Source organism: Scyliorhinus torazame, chromosome 13 (assembly GCF_047496885.1).
Source record: "Scyliorhinus torazame isolate Kashiwa2021f chromosome 13, sScyTor2.1, whole genome shotgun sequence".
NCBI lineage: Eukaryota > Metazoa > Chordata > Chondrichthyes > Carcharhiniformes > Scyliorhinidae > Scyliorhinus > Scyliorhinus torazame.
This window is the reverse complement of record NC_092719.1, coordinates 186,824-200,050: the sequence shown is the minus strand read 5'-3', so window position 1 is coordinate 200,050 and position 13,227 is coordinate 186,824. Positions and strand designations below refer to the sequence as shown.

The window sequence follows — 13,227 nt, the reverse complement described above, 5'->3', positions numbered from 1 at the left end:
CCCGATCTGGGAGCAGGTCAGGGAAGGTGACCCTTTGGGGAGTGGGGAGGAGTGATTGTTGTATCCAGTGTGAGAATAAAGAGAGTTGTACCCTGGCAGCCTGGCCTCCAGAGGGAGGAGTGCCTGTTCCACACGCCAGACGTCACGTATCTCGGCTATCGGGCGGACAGCAGAGGCCTCCATCCAACGGAGAAGGTGCGCGTGATTCGCCCCCATTTCTCGCAACCAAATGGAGCACCGCTCTTTCCTGGGCCTGGTGAACTATTGTGGGATGTTCATACCCAGGATGGCCACACTACCCAGTCCACTCCACCAACTGCTGAAGAAGGGACAGAAATGGGACTGGGACCCCCGCACCAGAAGGCGTTTCAAGAGGTAAAGCAGCGTCTCTCGGCAGAGGAATTGCTGACCCATTTCAACCCGGACAAGCCCCTGCTCCTCATGTCCGACACAGCACCATGCGACGTCGGGGCGGACCTGGCAAACCGCATGCCTGATAGCTCGAAGCTACATAGAGCTCGTGTCCTGTATGCTCGTGGTTGCTGAGCGGAACTATGCCCAGATAGAGAAGGAAGGTTTGACAGTGGTGTCCCGGTGAGGAAACTCCACCAGTGAGTTTATGGGCAGTCGTTCACGGTATTTCCTGACCACAAGTCCCTGTTGGGGTTATTCAAGGAAGATCGGGCGATTCCACCAATAGCATCTGCCCGGGTTCAACGGCAGGCCCTGCTTCTGTCAGGTACGTGTTTTTGTTAGAGCATCGCCCGGGCATAGGCGCAGGAATCACTCACATGGGAGTCACCTGGCCCTGCCCACAAGGCCGCCGGCTGCAAAGGTGATAGCCACTCTCCATTTGATGAACACTTTGCCAGTGAGGGCAGTTCACATCAGAGAGTGGACCCAGACCGACCCTGTGTTATTGAGGTTCCGACATGGTCTAATATGGGGCCTGACACGGGGGATACCAGATGGGCTGAGGACCTCCATTATACCCAAAATTAGTGTCGAAGATGACGCCCTCCTGTGGGAAACGGGGGTGACCAAAATGAGAATGTTGGCGCACAGCGCCCCTGGGAGTGGCCCAGCAAGCCACGGTGCCGTGTACGTCTAGATTTTGCTGGCCCATTTCAGGGGGCCACATTCCTCATATTAGTGGACGCCCACTCGAAGTAAAACAGATTACCACGGCGATGTCATGAGCAACTACGGACAGACTGAGGGCTATTTCGAAACACGCACGGACTGCCCGAGGTCCTGGTGTCTGACAATGGGGTGGCTTTCACAAGGAGTTTGCATCGTTCATGGCAGCAAATGGCATCAGGTATGTGTGGACGGCCCCGTAACACCCAGCCACCAACGAACTAGCCGAGCGAGCGGTTCAAACGTTCAAGCGAGCCATGAGGAAGATGAGCTTGGGATCTTGGGAGATGCGGTTGGCACGGTTTCTCTTTAGATACTGTACAATGCCTCATGCTACGACCGGCATCGCGCCAGCAGAGTTGCTCAAGGGACAACGACTCCGGTCACGCCTCAGCCTCGTCTTTCCCGACACCAGGGCACAGGTCCATCAGGCAGCTCTCACCACCACCAACAAGTGCGCAACTTCACGACAGGTGACGTGGTTTATGTGAGGAACTTCGGGACCGGAGCCACATGGATCCTGGAGATAGTCCTCCATGCGACAGGGCCGGTCTCCAATGTGATCCAGGTACAGGACACCAAGGCACAGCGCCACTTGGACCACATATGACAACGCAACCAGGCACCTGGCCCAGAGGCTCCACGCAGGACCTGGACACCGTCCTCATACGGTGAGGAGGACCCTTGTGGCCATTCCCCATTCTGTTGCACGTCAGGGCGCTGGGGGACCTGAGGCACCCGCAGATCCAACCAGAGACGGTGTAGACAACGAGGCAGATTCAGATATGGATATTGGACCGCCTGGCGATGGTACGGCGGCACCGATTGTACCGACAGCCTTGCCAACTGGGCCATGCCAATTAAGAGAATCCTCACGGAAGCGACAGTCTCTAGTGTGCTACACATCTCCCTGGCTAGCTGTACCACCCCTGGACCTTGCTTCTTTCTGGGTAACCAGCAACCCGTGCCCACATCTCAGCTCCAGTTTTCCATTGTTCATTTGGCTCCACTTCCAAGAAAATTGGTGGACAATCAAAGCCTGACATTTTGCATCTTCTTATGTCATCCTGTAAGTTAAATTTGTCAGCAGCAATATCCTTCTTTTCCTTCAGAGGGTGGAGACAAAAATCTCCTTTTGCAGCAACCAATCACCAAGACTTAATGTTGATCCTCTGCTACCATGTTAAGTTTGATAATAGTAAATGGAGGGGTAGTAATACAGAAATATGTCTATTATCTTTAGTAAGTTTATGTTTCAAACAGCTCATTAGAGTTATATCGCCCTTCAGCTTCCCACACACGCAACTGTTGCTCTCTATTTCTACTCTTGATGCAATGCTCATTGCCTGTCCTTAGCAATTCAATTGGCTGAACAAGGTAACTGTCAAAGTACAATTGCTAAGACATTGACAGAGCTCAGGCATTTGCAATAACCTTCAGCCAGAAGTGCTGAGTGGATGATTTCCTTCAGAGGTCCCCAGCATCACAGATATCAGTTATCAGCCAATTTGATTCACCCAACGTGACATCAAGAAAAGACTGAAGGAACTGGATACTGCAAAGGCTATGGACCTTGACAATATTGCGGCAACAGAACTGCAGACTTGCCGTGATCCTAGCCAAGCTGTTCCAGTACAGCTCCAACGCTGGCATCTGTTTTGTTATGCTCTTGACGTAGCATAAGCTGCTTCCTTGATGTGCACTCTGACAAAGGAAGGTTCAGACTTGGAGATAGCTTTAACACGTTTATTAAACTATTAACAATTCTCCTACTTGGATTCAATGCTACTGTTAATCCTGCTATAGCTACTCAGACTGATGAACCAGTCTGCTACAATCCACGTGGTGGGTGTGATGTTCAATCAACCCTGTGTCTGTACTCACTGAGTGTCTCCACTGGAAAGAGACTGAGCATGTATGATGTGTCCTTTTATATGGGTTGGTGTAATGCCCTCCTGTGGTAGTGTCACCTCTGTGTGTATCTTGAATGCCCATTGGTCGTGTCCTATCTTACTGACCTATTGGTTGACTGTCTGTGTGTCATGTCTCTGGTGCTCCCTCTAGTGTTTAGCTAGGTGTAGTGTACTTACAGTGATGTATATCACCACAGCATCTACCTGGCAATGTGGAAAGTTTTCCAGGTATATCCTGCACACAAACAGCAGGACAAATCCAACTCCACCGATTATTGCCCTATCAATCTACTTTTGATCATCAGCAAAGTGATGGAAGGAGTCATCAACAGTGCGATCAAATGGCACTTACTCAGCAATAACCTGCTCAAGGATGTGCAGTTTTGGTTCCGCCAGGGTCACTCAGCTCCTGACCTCATTACAGCCTTGATTCCAAAATGAACAAAAGAGCTGAACTTAAAATGTGAGATGAGAGTGCCTGCCCCAATTGACTTCAAGGCACAATTTGACCAAGTGTGGCATCAAGGAGCCCTCGAAAAAATGAGGTCAATGGGAATCAGGGGGAAACTCTCGGCTGATTGGTGTCATGTCTAGCACAAGGGAAGATGGTTGTGGTGCTTGGAGGTCAATCATCTCAGTCCCATCACCTCAGGGTACTGTCCTAGGCCCAACCATCTTCAGCTGCTTCATCAATGACCTTCCAACCGCCATAACATCAGAAGTGGGGATGTTCGCTGATGACTGCACAATGTCCAGCACCATTCATGACTCCTCAGATAATGAAGCAGTCCATGTCCAAATGCAGCAAGACCTGGACGATATTGAGGCTTCAACTGATAAGTAGCAAGTTACTTTCATGCCACACAAATGCCAACAATGACAATCTCCACAAGCGATAATCCAACCATCTCCCCTTAATATCCAATTATATTGCCAGCACTAAATATCCCCCTATCAACATCTTGGAGGTTACCATTGGCTAGAAACTGAACGGGACTAGCCATATAAGGTGAGATTCTCCGTCAGTGGGATCCTCCGCTTCGCCGGCAGTGTATTCACGCTTGTGGATTTCCCGATGACGTGGGGGAAACTCCATTGGTCGCTACCCGGGACGGAGGCTCCTTCTGCCAGCGGGGGGCACAGTGCACCAGAAAACAGGTCTGGTGGGACAGAGAATCCCACCCATAAATACTGTGGCTGCAATAGCAGGTCGGAGGTTTGGAATTCTGTGGTGGATAACTCGCCTCCTGACTCCCAAAGCCTGTTCACTATCTTCAAGGTCCAAGTCAGGGTGTGATAGACTATTCCCCATTGGTCTGGATGAATGCAGTTTCACCAACACTCAAAGAGCTCAGCACCTTGCAGGGCCAAAACATTTATTGATTGGCACTCCTGCTACCACCTTCACTCCTTCCACCACCGACGAACAGTGGCAGCCGTGTGTACCATCTACAAGATGCACTGCAGCAACTCACCAAGGTTCCTTCAGCAGCACCCTCCAAATCCATAATCTCTACCACCTAGAAGGAGAAGAACAGCAGATGCATGGAAACATCACCATCTCTTAGCCACACACCATCGTGACGTGGAACTACATCACCGTTCCATCACTGTTACTGGGTCAAAATCCTGGAACACACTGCCTAACAGCAGGTAGGGTGTACCTACACCACAGTGGTTCAAGAAGCAGCACACTTCCCAAGGGCAATAAATGCTAGTCAAGGCAACAAAGCCCACATCCCATGAATAAATTCATGTTTCAAATTTATCATAAGGTGAGAATAGATACAATTGTACCCAGAACATTTTTAGGTAATCCAATTTTCAGAACTGGCATCTTTTCAATGCTGTATTGTACCTTATATATTGTTGTGAAATTGTAAAATGCATTTGACATACAATTCTCTATTGAGTTTATCTCTTTTGCAAACTGTTAGAAGGTTTATGGAAATAAGCAGTTAGATATGGCAACAGAGATGTAGAAGAAGAATAAAATGAATAATCTGACAGAAACCACATTAATAATTTACTGCATTTTGCAACTTGAAAGGGCATTGGAAAATAAAAGCAGCAAAAATTAGATATTAACTCCTATTTCTTAATGTCACTTAGAATCTTTTTTTCCCTTAGTTACAAATGAACTATGACAAGCACATTGGAAATCTCATTGTTCATGTTCTACAAGCCCGGAACCTTGCTCCAAGAGACAACAATGGTTACTCAGACCCATTTGTTAAAGTTTATCTTCTTCCAGGCAGAGGGTAAGGAAAGTATCTCATGAACTATATTGTCTTTGTAGAATAAAACATGGCTTGCCTGGTGCACTTATTAATAGGCTCAGGGCTGATATTAGATGATTTTCCCCCCATTGTACAATGTAGAACTACAGGTAAAGAAGGTTTGTGGAGATTCTAACCTTTTCCAGAGAAATTATTTGCGGAATGTAAGAGCTACCAAGATGCTAGAGTTCATTTGAAATCTTAGTAATCTTGACAACACTATAAAGTTTTTAAAATTGACCCCAGAAGCTAACATTTAGCCAATGAATTCACAGTTGTGGGTTTGTATCTTGTTAAAACCTTGTAAAGGATTATGGCGTAAAATATGTTTGGGGGTTTGCCATTTACCTGAAGACAGGAATTCAAACTGGGGTGGAGAAAACGAGGTCACTTCATCAGTTACCATGAACTGCACAAAATAATTTAGCGACTTTGAATTTATAATTGTAGATTGTGGAGAACGGTCAAAGAAAAGGAAAAGAGGTTTTCCCAATGACAAAAATGCATTGGCCATTATAAAAATCAACGTTGTAGCTTTGAAATCAAGAAAGTATTTTATAGGTAATTCTTACATTCTTCTTTTTTAATAATACAATTTAAGTCTCTAAAATTGTTGATTAAATTAATTATGATTTAATGTCATCTAACCAAAATGAGAGAAGCAACAAAAATATTTTGCATCCACACAATAGAATCCAATTTTCACTTGTGCCAATGGTAACAAAGTGGGTTAAAACACACCTTTAATTTCTAATCCATCCTCTTTCCTACCTGTGCCTCTGTCAGGAATGTGGGCAATTTCAATCCAGTTTAAGGAATGTGCATACAACCATAGGAATTTGAAACAAGAGTAGGCCATACGGCCCCTCAAGCCTGCCCTGTCCTTTGATAAATTCATGGCCAATCTGATTGTGCCCTCAACTCTACTTTCCCATTTACCACATACGCTTTGACTTCCTTGTCAATCAAGAATTTAACAGCCTTAGAAATCTTCAATGATCCTGCCTCAATTAGTCTCTGGGGAAGAAATAGTGGCGCTCAACAGGAAAAGAGGTTATTTGTTTAAATTAGCAATGTGCAATAGGAACGTGTGGGATGATAAATAGAACATAATGTTCTTGGTGCAGAAAGGATTGGATTAATGCACATCTTTGGAATTAAGCAGTGAGAAAATCAATATGGCCCAGAATATATGGAAGTAATTGTTGCAAATACTATCTGTCAATCAGATGAAAATGCTTAAATTTGCCATAACATCTTTCTCAAAAGAAGATACAAAGATAGATTTTCCTGACCCTTACCCTGGGAATGCAAACTAATATTCTCATGAAAACATTACCTTTTAAACTATTGATCTAATCCATGATGCCTTTTCTTTGAGCTTTCTGCATTGATATTGTTTATAAACTTTAGCTTGAAGGTCATGTCACAAAATGTTTAAATAAAGGCTGTTATTGACTAAAAATGGAACATGGTAGCATTTGTGATTTAAGCAGGTAAGTGATCTGAAAGATAAGGAAAATCGTTTCTGTACGCATTAAGGAATGTGTTTTCCTCCATTCACTAATTTTAATAAAAAGCCAGACGACAGTGTTTATTGTTGCCCACCTTTTGTAAAAAGGAAGTGGAAAAAATTGAGCCCTAGCAGAAAAAACTTTGAAGCACAACTTCAACTGTGTGTGGCAAAACATCATCAATATATATCAGGTCAATACATGCATATTCGACTAGTTATATTGAGAGTAGAATTAGACACCAAAATTATTCGAAGAAAAATAAGAACAAAAATACCTACCATTCAACTATTAATGTTCCCAATTAACTGTCTTTTTCACAAAGGAATTCAAAAAGATGCAGGCTGACTGGATCATTCTCTCCAAATCAACAAAAAGCAGATTATCTGCTTCTGGCCAATTGGATTTGGTTTCTCTGAAATGAGTAGCCATTAAATAAAGAGCCAATGTTAAATTAAAATCCAGCAAATAATTTGACAAGCTGTTGCTATTTGATGCAAAAAGGCCAATTACCATGTCTCATCTCACCATGGTTACTGGTGTGAGATGGACCAATTTATCAAAATGGCAAAGCAAGTTCCCATTGACGTGGGTTGAAGCCACATTCATTAAGGTCATAAAGCCAGAATCAACCATGTTCCTATTGAATGGCAGAACATGTTTGATGGGCTGAAAGGCCTACTCCTGCTCCTATGTTCCTAAGTTCAAAAAAGAATACAGATCCTAACTTGTCATTCCTGCCATTGCTTTTATACATGTGCTGAAAAACCTGACCCTAAATGAACCATTTAGTGAAGAATTAAACTTTTAGCCGTTATGTCTTTGGTGATAATTGTTAATATTTTATGGGTTCACGTGCTGATGCCCTCGTGTCATCTATAGGGGTTCCAATCTTAATACTTGGCTTGTACAACTTTCTTCAGATTTGCATTTGATGTGGTCTAATTCTGAATAAATGTTTCAAATGAAAGTTTATTGTTCAATATGAGCTGTCATGATAACTTCAGCAGCCCAATGGAAGCAATCAGGGTTATTGAGACTGTGTACCTCTGGGGTAAGATGGCCTCAGGAGAGGCTGTGAAGTGAGGGACAGGTGTTGTTAGAGCAATGTCTCGGCATGAAGTGTTCCTTTATTTGAAAATACAAAACAAAAATTAATGAATTGTCCCCTGCAGTAAAAACAATGAAAGAGGACCAACGTGTTGGATCTTATCTCCACAGAGTTCCCTGAAGGAACCATTCCAATGTGTTCCAGGAGAAAGTAGTGCTTCGGGCAAAATTAAATCTTGATCCTGAGCTACCAAAACTTGAACAATCAGTAATATACCTCAAACATATTTATTTTCCTCGGCAAATTTTCTGGCATGTGGCTGTGTGGTGAAGTGGGCTGGAAAAGATACATCGAATTTTATAGGACAGAAACAGGCCTTTGATGTAGCAATTATTTTCTGCCTCAAACTCCATATCGTGAATATGGAGACTCTTTGCTGTGACTATTCAGTTTAACAATCAAAATAAAGATAATTGTCAGAGAAAAGGGGAAGGTAGCTGGCCCAAAAATTAAGTGCACACTAAATGAAAAAACATTTGGGCGCAATTCAATGGCCTCAACATGCCTGACTTGGTGTCAGGATGAGACCTTTGAATCTCATGCGAGGCCTGTAATGAAATTCACGATGCTCGAAATGTCTCACGAGATTCAACGGAATCTCGAGGTGCGTCACGAACTGGATCTCGCTGGGAGAGACCTCAGCTCGCATTTTTAAATGAGCCGAATAATATGTTCTCGCCCAATTCACCCGGGGCGCGGGATTCACCAGCCTCGTCAGCAAGGACTCAACTGGGCGCAGTTTGGTACTGGTTTGCAGTCATGAACCAGTTGTGATGGCACCTCGGGTAGGGGGAGGGGGGTCTTGCTTGGGTGTTGAGGCCTGCGGGTAGTCAGGGTAGAGCAGGGTGGTACACTGGCACTCCCCCTGGCACCTTGACATTGCCAGGGTGCCCATGTGGCACTGCCAGGGTGTCAGGTTGCCATGCCAGGGGTTAGGCCTGGGGAACCATAAGATGCAGAGTGAGGGAGGGCCTGAAGACTCCAGAAGAGGCACATTGGATGAAGTGGTGGGGCGGGGCGGGGGGGGGGGGGGGGGGGGGGGGGACTCTGAGGCCGCAGTGGGGGTGCAGAGGGGATCGAAAGATCAGGGTTGCCTTTAAAAATGGCCCCTTGATCGTCAGTACAGGAAATGACTTGAAGAGTGGCCTTGACAGGAAGTTCCTCTCCAAGGCAAAACGCCATCGAATAGCGGGGTCTCTCTTGCTGCTGCAGACAGCGGGAAACACCCGCAAAACATGGCGTTAGGCGGACATTGACTTGAGTCCGCTGAATCAGGCCTTAGTTTTTATAAACAATGCAACCACTGTACATCCCATTCAACCACATGCCTGGAGCTCTTGCAGAATGAAGATGGAACTCAAAAAGTACCTGAATGTTTCCACTCTGCTGCTTTCCATACATTGGATTTAAAGCAAAATACTGTGGATGCTGGAAATTAGAAAAAAAAATTGAATGTTCTCGCAAATCTCAGCAGGTCTGGCAGCATAAGACCATAAAACATAGGAGCAGAATTAGGCCACTTGGCCCATCGAGTCTGCTCCGCCATTCAATCATGGCTGATATTTTCTCATCCCCATTCTCCTGCCTTCTCCCCATAACCCCTGATCCCCTTATTAACCAAGAACCTATCTGTCTCTATCTTAAAGACACTCAGTGATTTGGCCTCCACAGCCTTCTGCAGCAAAGAGTTCCACAGATTCACCACCCTCTGGCAGAAGAAATTCCTCCGCATCTCTGTTTTGGAGGATCAACCCTTCAATCTGAGTCTATGTCCTCGGGTTCTCATCTCTCCTACAAGTGGAAACATCCTCTCCACGTCCACTCTATCCAGGCCTCTCAGTATCCTGTAAGTTTCAATAAGATCCCCCCTCATCTTTCTAAACTCGGAGTACAGACCCAGGGGCCTCAGCCGTTCCTCATACAACAAGCTGTTCATTCCAGGGATCATTCTTGTGAACCTCCTCAGGACCCTTTCCAAGGCCCCAGCACATCCTTCCTTAGATATGGGGCCCTAAACTGCTCACAATACTCCAAATATGTCTTGAACTAGGACTCCTATGTCCCTTTGTGTTTCTGATTTCCGAAGCCTTTTCCCATTTCGAAAATAGTTTATGGCAGCGATTTAACAGAAATTAATCTTAGTGCCATGCCAAGCCCATTTAGCGGGGTGTTTCCCGTGAGGCAGTGTCGAGAATGACCCCATTATTAAATGGTACTCTGCTTCATTTCTGGGCCTCATCAAGGAAAGTCTCGCCGAGTCGCAGTTAGTTCAATTTCCTGTAGTCGCGAGAATTACCGGCCTTGTCGCGCCCCTCATCAAGCGTGGCACAGCCAGTAGATCACAGCCTATGCCTCTATTCTTCCTACCAAAGTGCATAACCACACACTTTTCCACATTGTATTCCATCCGCCACTTATTTTCCCACTCTCCCAGCCTGCCCAGGACCTTCTGCAGCCTCCCCACTTCCTCAACACAACCTGTCCCTCTACAGATCCAGCATCAGTGGAGACAGAACCAAAGAAAAGTCATATTTGACACAAAATGTCAACTCGAGACCATAAGACGTCAGAGCAGAAGTAGGCCATTCAGCCCATCGAGTCTGCTCCGCCATTCAATTAGATCATGACTGATCCGCTATGATATTTCTCAACTCCACTTTCCTGCCTTATTCCCATAATTCGTGCTTCCCTTAATTTGCCCTTCACAGATGTTGCAGAATCTATTGAGTTTTTCTAGAACATTCTGTTTTCTATTTCAGGCAATAATTTTCCCAAATATCTATCAATAGCATTACAGATTTTAAAAGTGAAAAGTCCATTTGGAATCCAACATGAACAAAAACTTTAATATTTTTCTGAACAAGCTGTTTAGTGAAACATGGATATTTGTTCTGGTCAGTGAAATTCTATAATATGGTCAAGTGAGGCCAGGATTGGACATTGTTCTGACTCTGCAAATGGCCAAGCTGTGCAAAGACAGACATGCATTCTCTAGAATCTCACTCAGCTGATGTGGAACGAGGAGATAAAAATGTTCCTTTACTAATTCGACTAAAAACATATTTAAAAATGCTAATTTTGTTTTTTGTTCTTGTCCTGTTTTATTGCATTAAATATTAATTTTAATTAGTGTTCAGAGTCTTGCATAATACAAGAGAAGAGTAGTAACTGTCTGTTTCATGTTACATTAGCTGTTTGTTTTCCTGTTCTCACCCAAGTAGCTATTTCTTCGGCCCTCCCCTTCCTATATTTTAATATGAATTAGCTCACATGCTCAGTTTTATTCTCTATCTCATGCTGATTTCTCTTTGCCTTTGTGCATTTTCTTTATTTTCTATTTGCTCTGCTCTCTCCTCAACCTTTGGGCGTTTTCAGCCAGGTTATGGTTGTCCAGAATGCAAGGTAGTGTTTGCTTTTTCCTTCTATTTGTAATTTCTGCTGAGCAGACCTTTGAGCAAAGTCACACTAACAAAGCCTGAGTGTACTGACTTTAGAGCTGCACATTTGTGGCATAACAAGCATTGTTTATTCACTCTACTAACCATTGATGCTCTTGATTATTATGTGATACTTCAAAATAAGAATGCACCTCTAAAGTTAGTCGCTTCCTGAGTGTAATCTGACTCTTTGTTCCAGGATAGTTAGAAAGTTTTCTGCTTTCATGGAAATGATGCAGTGGAATAATGGAAAACACTTCCAAATTTATACCTTAGTTACCCATATTTTATGCAACTTTACCTTTTGGTGGGGATGGATAGAGAAACCAAAGAAATATACAGCTGTCTCTAAATGTAAGTCCATGAAAACTTGTTTGTTTCAGTCAAACCAGACTGCAACAGAGCTTCCATCAGATCAAATTGCCTTCAGGGTTTCATGGAGAAATTTTGAACATAAATGAAGCAACGCTCATAAAAGTAAAGTTTTTCCTTCTATTGTCAACATACGGTTGTATCGACCAATGTTATGATGCACTCTTAAATGAAGAATTCAATTTAGAAATCCTGTAAACTGCCATAACCTGAGAATATAGCAGTGTTTTCTTCTGAAGCGCTGAACATTTTCAGAGACCATGTTGCCATCAGTTAACATACAATTTGGGTCATTGACAAAGGATAAAAAACGGAACCTTTTCTACTTGCCTGAAGCATAAATATATAAAGTTATCAAATGTGCATGTACAGTACACACCAGATGAAATCTGACAATTCACTTTGGCTCTGCCCGCTCAGTTTCGAACCCTGTACAGCTGAGGTATCCAAACTAAAGCCCAGTTGTCAGATTTACTTCCCCAATCTTGCACGTTTATTTACAAAATCCAAGTAACTTGATTCTATTAGTAGCAGCCTTTCTTTTTCTTTTGTCCTGTTTCAGCTGTGTGTCTGGAGATTGGGAAAAGGCCGTTCTCAGGGCTGCAATCTAATTGGTGGCTATGTGTTAAAGCAGAAACCAAATATTTGCTCGTACCCCATGTTGTGATATTTGTGTTTTGACCTGTGCGCCCATACTGCGGCCACAGAAACAGAAAAGCTTGTTTACTTTTTCTGTAAGACATCTATAGTGCATGACAATAGTAGATGAGTCAACATTTGAAATTATAGGACAACAAATGTGTGGAAGCAATTGTTTACTTTTCTAGTATCAGATTATAAATTGTGCACTTCCTGTGCAAATTATAAACATCCTCTTTATGGTTATGATTAGATACGTGTGTGATCTATATACACATAAAAATGTCAGCTTTTGTGTTGTGTGTACTGTGAATCCATATTAAAGAACAGAACCTAAACCAGGAAAATCAATGTGGTGAAATTAATGAAAGGCTAGGTATTTGAATTTTTTTCTTGGACACTGTGACCTTAAATATGTTACTTAACCAAAATGCATCTTGATTCTCTATGCTCCTTCGTCTTCATCTGTTATTGTGTTCAATAATTTCTGAAGCAATTAAATAAAATGGAAACTACTGTCAACCAGCTATTTTAAAATGAAAACTGCATTTCCATTGATAAGGTGCGTGACAACAAAACTGGTTAACTGGTTGTTGGGACATTTGTGAGTGTAAAATGCGAGGAGAATTTTGATTTTCAACATCAGCCTCCTGACTCCCAGTCAAACATGTACAATATTGTGAAAATCAAAATGTGTAAGATGAGTTTTTGAATCTCTGCCTCGCATTTTACACTCACAAATGTCCCAACAACCAGTTAACCAGTTTTGTTGTCGCGCACCTTATCAAGACAATGTTCTGTTTTCTTGGCTTGCCTATTTCC

At 43.5% G+C, this 13,227-nt stretch overlaps 1 protein-coding gene across 6 annotated transcripts in view; it reads left to right on the top strand.

Annotated features, from left to right (window-relative positions):
* The window catches only part of pcloa (piccolo presynaptic cytomatrix protein a), a 633,232-nt gene that overhangs the window by 454,890 nt on the left and 165,115 nt on the right, over positions 1–13,227 (top strand). For 5 of the 6 annotated variants that reach the window (XR_011934010.1, XM_072470931.1, XM_072470933.1 and 2 more), the window contains 2 exons: positions 5,184–5,314; positions 11,333–11,359. Coding sequence is in view for 5 of the 6 variants with exons in the window: in XM_072470931.1 (XP_072327032.1) it covers positions 5,184–5,314; positions 11,333–11,359 (158 nt within the window). In the remaining variant the exon portion in view is untranslated. The remainder of the gene's footprint in view (positions 1–5,183; positions 5,315–11,332; positions 11,360–13,227) is intronic. The other variant, XM_072470932.1, reaches the window with a different exon arrangement.